The sequence below is a fragment of the Rutidosis leptorrhynchoides genome, chromosome 7 (assembly GCF_046630445.1).
Source record: "Rutidosis leptorrhynchoides isolate AG116_Rl617_1_P2 chromosome 7, CSIRO_AGI_Rlap_v1, whole genome shotgun sequence".
Classification (NCBI taxonomy): Eukaryota; Viridiplantae; Streptophyta; class Magnoliopsida; order Asterales; family Asteraceae; genus Rutidosis; species Rutidosis leptorrhynchoides.
This window is the reverse complement of record NC_092339.1, coordinates 345,209,197-345,217,513: the sequence shown is the minus strand read 5'-3', so window position 1 is coordinate 345,217,513 and position 8,317 is coordinate 345,209,197. Positions and strand designations below refer to the sequence as shown.

Below are 8,317 nucleotides of genomic sequence, written 5' to 3'. Positions count from 1 at the left end.
AATTTACTTAATATGACATACTCCAACAAATGTCACTTAGTTGGACAACCAAATTAATAAATCAACTAAAAGCTTAGAATTTTATGAACAATTATAATATACTCCAATGAAATCTATTTCTATTAGACAGTCAAAATAATCAATCAATTCAACAATATGTATCAAATGCATATCAAATTGTTCAAGCTATTAATCATCAAACATATAATAATCAATCCTAAAAATCACATTCAACAGTGTGTTTAGTTTAGATGAAAATAAGAAATTTAGCCTACAATCATTATAAAAGATAAACTCAAATCAAAAGTAAATAGAGAATTCATAGTGATAAAAAAGAATTAACTAAGAACGATGATGAATCTTTAATGATGATCAGATTGAGGCTTGTTAATTGAAGAATTAGATGTGTTAGTTGACCTTGGAATTCCCCAAAAATCACCTTAAATCGCCCCTAAATGCTCCCAAAATTGGCTTGACAAAAGTTAACTCATAAATGACCTAAAAAGTGATAAAATAGGCCGAAACGCGTCAGGGGAAGTGCGCTTCGATCACACCGTGTTTGTGCGTCGCACAGGATGGTCCCAAAATGTTCTGTCCAGAATTCCAATTGTGTGCGACGCACAGTGTCGCACACTTCTTATTTGCAGCAAACATTCAATTGGATGTTGTAGAGCTCTGAGATACGGACATATGGGCTTTGGATTCACCTTAATCCGAGTCCCGATGAGTAAGATATGGCCGTTTTCGTGCAGGCGCGCAGATTTTACAAAACCACTAACTCTCACAATACTTCACCATTCTTTAACGATACTACCCGAATGTAAAATTGAACAAACGTACCATGTAAATGAAGCTTACAAATCTCTAACTTTATTATGAACCATCTCTAACTTTATTATGAACCTGAGTAAACTTTGCTGATAGATGAGCATGAAAACATTCCAAAATCCACTAAAAATCACTAACTGAAGCACTTCTTGATACAAATATAGATCTTCATAATAATCACCAAAAAGTCTTCAAACTAACCAAAAATCGAGGGAAAAACGTTTGATATTGCGAGAGAATAAGTATTCGATTTGAGCAATATTAATAGCTACAAAATCGAAATAAGGAGAGAAACTTATCCCTTAAAATTAAATTGCGTACCCATATATCATTCCAAAAGGAAATTTGAAGTCCATTACCAAGTTACACTTTCAAATGAGGACCCAAAACATTCATTATAGACTCGACATTTTGAAGTTTCACTAAATCCTCCATTTAGGAGATAGCCTTGATACAAGAATAGAAGAAACATTGGACATTAATTTACCTTGGAATGAAGGCCCCAAGGAGTTGATAACAATAGTCCTTTACAAAGCTTTGTTTTTTAGAACTGGGCTTTGACTACCATTTAGCCAAAAGCGCCAAGTTTTTAAATGGAGAGGGCACTACCTAAAACCATCATTCTCTTTAGGCTTGCATACTAAATCCCATTTGATGAGACTCATTTTCTTCTTTAAACAATTGTCTCCCCAAAGAGCTTTGTATATTGCCATGTAATGTAACAGAAGGTTTGAAAGGACCGCATTGACCGTGACCGAAAGTTACCCAAAGGACAAACACCCATCTTTCCAACCAGCAAGCTTGCTTTTAAACCTTGTAATAATTCTAGCCCACATAAAGTTTTGATTTCCATTTATTCCAGCCGGTATGCCCAAATATTCAAAGGGGAAAGCACTCGAATATGGCAGCAAAAGAGGCTAATTGTGCTCTCGAAATATGTACTTCATACGTAACCATTTTTGGCGGGTTTATTTGTACTCCCGAAGCTTGAACAAAGACTTCCAAAATACTTTTAATGCGAATAAGTTATTTAGTAGTGGGGAGGCGAATATAATGGTGTCTTCTGCAAATTAGGAATGATTGACTTTCACATGTGAGCCACCTTGAAAACCTTTTAACGCCCTATAACTTGAATTGTTTGATAGCAATTTGCTTAAAACCTCGGCTACAATAATAAACAGAAAGGAAGACAATGGACCGCCTTATCTCAATCCATATTTCATAACACCCTCCTTTGAAGGGGACCCATTCAATAAAATGGAAAAATTAACATCGAAAATACATAATTGAACCTACTTAATGAATTTTCTCCTATACCCCACCCTTTAAATAACCAAACACATTTTATTCGCTAGTGTTTAGAAATAATCTTTATGGGGAATTAATAAGACTTATATGGCGCAAATGTTCCATCTTTTTTACCTATCCGTTTAGGAATTAAAATAATGAAGGAAGAATTGAAACTTGTCGTAAAGGTAGAAAATGCATGAAATTGTAGCATCATTTTCATGATATCTTCCTCGTGAGACCTCTAACATTTCTTAATGAACATTAATGAATAACTTCCATGTTATGGAGTTTTACCATCAGAAGCATTGCTCTTAACCTCCTCATATAGTGGAGTTAGATTCTAAGGTCAAGGCTTAATGAGCTGAGATTATTGCCATATTCAGCAGAGGACAATTGATCATTGAATCGATGGTAGGGCCTGCATAGATTAATCAAATATTGGAAATAGTTTAGGACATGAGCTTCTACAACGGTCGGACTTTCTTTCCACCGCTTATTGATTTCCATTCATGCTAATGAATTAGAGGACAACAACAATAACAACAACAAAACACAATACCACATTAGTGGGGTATGAAGGAGGTGAGATGTAGAGGTTCCTTCCCTTATCCGAGTATAAAAACAAGTCATTTCTCTGATTTTCTTTTTAAAATGGTAAATTTTGAAGAACCACTTACAAAATAGAAATTTAGTAAAAAAGTGTTACAAAAATAGTCAAATCGGAGTTTGAAACTCCGATTTTGGTGAATCCGAAGTTTCAAACTTCGATATGTTCGTTTTTCACTAACTGAGCATCAGAATTTGCCACGTGACAAATTCTGATTCTCAGTTAATAATATATATATCAATGGTTACAATTTTTTAAGGATATAATTAATCAATTATTTATACAAAAGGGCATGTACGTAATTCAACCAAATAAAATCTTCGAAATATTCTGCCACTTTCAATTTTCTCGTAATTCAACCAATTAATAAAAATAAAAGATTTATTAATATGACAAATTGATTTAAATGCATTAATAGAATGTGAACATGAAAGATCACATGAAAATATGAACATTTAAAAAAAACACTTTGTGGTAAATGTTATTATTTTGGCGGTAAAACGCTCGAAGAAAAAAATGAAAACATTCAATGCATTGAATGTTTTGATTCTGAGTTGTTTTTAAGGGGTTAGAAATTATGGTTTAGAAATTAGGGAGTTAAAAATTAGGGTTTAGCTATTAGGGTTTAGAAATTAGGGTTTTGGGTTTAGAAATTAGGGTTTAGGGTTTAGAAATTAAGGTTTAGATTGAATATTTTAACACGAACGGTTTAGAGTCTAGGGTTTTGGGTTTTGGGTTTTGGGTTTTGGGTTTTGGGTTTGGGGACTAAACCCAAAACACTAAACCCGAAACCCTAAACCCTAAACTCTAAATCCGGCTAAATTTCAAAAAAAATATTTCACACAAGATGAAAACAAAACGATGCAAATAAACTCAGAATCAAAACATTCAATGCATTGAATGTTTTCATTTTTTTTTCATTGAGCGTTTTACCGCCAAAATAATAACATTTATCACAATGTGTCTTTTTTAAATGTTCATATTTTCACCTAAACTTGATGCCTGAAAAAAAACGAAAAAAAATCTATTCTCCCCCACTTCCTCCAAAAAAGTGCTTCCCTCTTGATTATGACCATATATATATATATATATATATATATATATATATATATATATATATATATATATATATATATATATATATGTGTGTGTGTGTGTGTGTGTGTGTGTGTGTGTGTGTGTGTGTGTGTGTGTGTGTGTGTGTGTGTAGGTTCAAACAACAAAAAGAGCGAGAACTGCAAGAACTTCTTAATTTCATAGTTTTTATACATTTAAATGCAACAATTCACATGTAAATGTTATTTAATGTTCATTTCATTAACAAACATACGTTCATTACCACAAATTACATGTTAAATAGTTAATTATATAAAATGTTAAAATGTTCACAAATAAATATGTACATGTGAACGAGAAACTATATATTTGATTATATAGGTAAAATATAAGTTTTATTCAACTATTTCATGTTCATTTTTACTTTTCATCAACATTTATAGGTGATTCAATCTACCCATGTATGAAAATCAATATAAATTAAAAGTTCTTGCAGTTCTCGCATTTTTTGTGGCTCTCGTTTGAATTTTTTACTATGAATATATATATATATATATATATATATATATATATATATATATATATATATATATATATATATATATATATATATATATAAGGATTCATAGAGAACTAGAGTATGTAGAGAACTCATAGAACTCATAGATTGAACTTCAATCTATGTGGAGATTGACCTTCAAAAAAAAAAAATGAAAAAAACAGTCAATCTGCACACAAAAAAAGTCAATCTGTACAAAAAAAGTCAATCTGCAAAAAAAAAAAATCAATGCGCAAAAAAAAACTGCAAAAAAAAGTCAATCTGCAAAAAAAAAAAAAAAATGTCAATCTGCAGGAGATTGACTCAATCTGCACGAGTTTCATGGGTTCTCTACTAGCTTTGGTTCTCCATGGATCATCACTATATATATATATATATAACTTAATGTACTAATCTTTTTTGATTATATTTGTCAAGGAGTAATCTATTATATTAGCTTATTAAAATGCAGTGTTGTAAAAGTCGGCCGACTTGGCCGACGCGTAGGCCGATGCGTCGTTTTTTTGGCTTCTCCGTCCCGTTTTTCTGAAAACGACTCAAAAGACGGTCAAAGCTAAAAGTTCGGTCAAAGTCTGTCAAAGACGTTCAAAATCGGTCAAATTTTCATCAAGATGTGATATGTTTTAAAATTAGGGTTTGTTTTCATTTATTGGACCGCTCTTTTCTCTGTGTCCTTACTGATTATGTACTCGGTAACATTAATTGAATTTGAAGTTCGATTTTATTTACATTTAAGTTCTTATTTAAGAAATTTATGGTACAGAATCAACTATTTTATACATATATAAATATATATTTAAGATATTATTAATAAAGTCAACGTCGGTCAACGACCGATGCGTCCCCGACGCGTCCCCGACTCGGCCGACGCGTCCTTTTTAGGTCTCGACCGATGCGTCCCCGACTCGCGACTTTTACAACCTTGTTAAAATGTACTCCATCGTCTCGTTGCAATGTCATGCTTGACTAATGAATTTTTTATTTTTATTTTTTACTTTTGACTTTAAACTTTTTTTTTTTTTGTTACATAGAAGTGATGAAAATATTCATACAAAACATATTTAAAACACAATTTATTCACATAATTTTCATCTGTTATGTACAAAAAAAAATAATAGTTAAAGTCAAAGTTAAAAAAAATAACTTTCAAAACATAAAACATAATTCGACGCAAAGAGTATGAACTAAAGGCCAGTTCGGTTTAGGTTTAAAGAATTTGAATTTATAAGAGTGGGAGGGAGCAGCGCCAATGGGGGAAGAATCATGTTGACTCATTGCTAAATGTTAAATAAATACCATCGGTAAGAGCAATGCCAATCATGTAAGTTGCCTCACCGAACATGTGCCAAAGCCAACCAAAGATTGGCGACATTAGTAGTGCCACGTCAATAGCTAGCCAAACGTTGGTCCCCAATTTGTGAGCCAATTCACAACATATTTCATATCGAACATAGTAAAAATTATTGTTGTACATTAGGATTATAACTTATAATTTGTAGCATATAATAAATCAAGTGGGTCAATGTTAATTTGTGGAAATGTGTTATGTATCAGAGTGATATGCGATTAGTGAGTGATGGGCCGATGAAAAAAACTGATGAGCTGGCGTTGATGCGACCAATGTGTAAAGGGTTGTGCTTAGCAGTGGTCGAAGTGAGACTTAGAAGGGGCTATTTGATACTCCCGCAATCCCAATTTAATACATTTTTTATGTAAAGGGTTCTAAAATATTATTAATTAAAAACAAAAAAGAGAAAAAAAAAAAACAACGATCACAGGAGCATATTGATGCCTTACAAACAACCACACACTAGCTTGAATCTACAAGGCAAAACAATCAAGACTGAAAAAACCAAAAAAACAACGACATGGTGGACGCATTCGAGGATTCAATCGGGATGGGAAAGAAGATTGGTTCAAGAAATTTGTGGCTAGCTGTGCTCCTATTGTGGCGCTGTACAGGAAACTAAATGCAAATTGGTCAAAGACAGTTGGGTAGACTACTTGTGGGGTTCCTCAAACTCCAATTATGTTGTTAAGCACGCTGCTGGAAGATCCGGGAGGATGCTCATGATTTGGGACTCCGGCGTTTTCAAGGTTAATCAGGATGTTGAAGGTGAGTTTTTTATTGCAATAAAAGGTAAACTAATGGGTTTCGATTGTGAAACTGTTACTGTTAACGTGTATGGTCCACATAGCGACGAAAAAAGAAAATATTTTGGGCAAGTATCGATGAGCTACTGCAATTTGATAATGTGGCTTGGGTTCTCTGCGGCGATTTTAATGAGGTAAGGTTTAATGATGAACGTCAAAACTGTGATTTTTTAGATAGGAGAGCGGCTATGTTCAATGATTTTATTGACATAAATGGTTTAATTGAGATTCCACTTGTTGATAAAAAAAATTCACTCGAATTAGTGTCGATGGCATATAATTCAGTAAATTAGATCGCTTTCTTGTCTCGGACGTATTTGCACAACTTTGGGAGGATTTATCTGTGATCACACTTGATAGGAAGTTATCTGACCATTCACCCATTCTTCTTAGGAATGGTCGGGTTGATTTTGGTCCAAAGCCAGTACGCATTTTCGACTCATGGCTCGAAGAGAAAGGGGTTGATGAAATCATATCAGAGGCCTGGCATAAATCGGTTACAAGCACCAGGTTAGACACTTGTTTTCGCCGTAAACTTAAAAACGTTAAAGAGTGTCTAAAAGCCTGGAGTAAGAAAACTTATGGTAGGCTCGATGAAGACATCCTCAACTAGTGGATGAAAATAACTCGTGGGAGCTAGAAGCAGAACGTAGGGTGTTGAGTGATTCCGAAAGACAGAGATGGTTATCTGTAAGAGGAAAGTGGGTGGAAAAAGATAGAAATAAACGTTGTATGTTAAGGCAAAAGGCAAGGCTAAAATGGGCAATCGAGGGTGACGAGAATTCGAAGTTTTTTCATTCTATCATTAAGCGTAGAAACAACAAGAATAATATTAGGGGTTTACATATTGATGGGATATGGAAGGAAGACCCGGGGAAATCAAAAGTGAGATTCACAGGTTCTTTCAAAATTTGTATGAGGACCATGACATTAGGTGTTTATGTTTTGATAGTTTCAATGCCTCGAAAATTTCACAAGATGATGTGGTTGCTCTCGAAGATCCTTTTAAAGAAGAGGAAGTTTGGGATGCGATTAAAGATTGTGGGGTTTCGAAAGCCCCAGGACGGGATGGTTTCACTTTCAAATTCTACAGAAAATTCTGGTGGCTTATAAAAGATGACTTAATGCGAGCTCTACACTGGTTCAGGGATCGGTGTGAAAACTCCAAGGGTTGCAATGCTTCTTTTATCACACTTTTACCAAAGTAAAATGAACCGACATGCCTTCGAGATTACAGACCGATTAGTCTCATCGGAAGTTACTACAAGATAATCTCAAAAGTCCTCTCCAATTGGCTTAAAGGTGTCATTTCCAAACTTATTGGTGTGGAGAAAAGCGCCTTCGTCAAAGGGAGATCGATTCTAGATAGTATCCTCATAGCGAATGAAATCGTGGATGATGCTGATCGGTTCATAAATGCCGATCGTGTTTGATATTAAGAGATAAATTTTATGTGTGCATTTGAGGTTTAAAAGGCTATTTTATAAAGTTTTCATAATGGGTAACAAGTCAAGACGAAACGCGAAAACGAGGATTAAAACGAGAAAAATGCGCGAAAAAAGTGGTCAGGCGTAAATTGCGGCTGGTGAGCATAAGGGGCGGCTGAACGTATTTTTGGATAGAATTTAGAGCCGGATTTGAGGGATTTCATGCTTGGAGAATACCCTACTTCATCCCTATATAATGGCAACCCTAGGCTACGAATTCCATACATCTTCCATCAGTTTGAGAGCTAAAAACACATCACAAATCATCATCAATCAAGGATTCAAGCTAGGATTCAAGTGGTGTTCATCATGCTACTTCAAGAAACAACCATGATC

General features: G+C 34.2%; 1 protein-coding gene across 1 annotated transcript; it reads left to right on the top strand.

Annotated features, from left to right (window-relative positions):
* Positions 1-5,680: 5,680 nt before the first annotated feature.
* On the top strand, positions 5,681-7,927 carry LOC139860381 (uncharacterized). Its single transcript, XM_071849144.1, has 7 exons — positions 5,681-5,746; positions 5,895-5,993; positions 6,303-6,628; positions 6,780-7,004; positions 7,094-7,282; positions 7,447-7,647; positions 7,732-7,927. The coding sequence occupies exons 1-7, from the start codon at positions 5,681-5,683 to the stop codon at positions 7,925-7,927; spliced, it is 1,302 nt and encodes a 433-aa protein (XP_071705245.1).
* Positions 7,928-8,317: the final 390 nt, after the last annotated feature.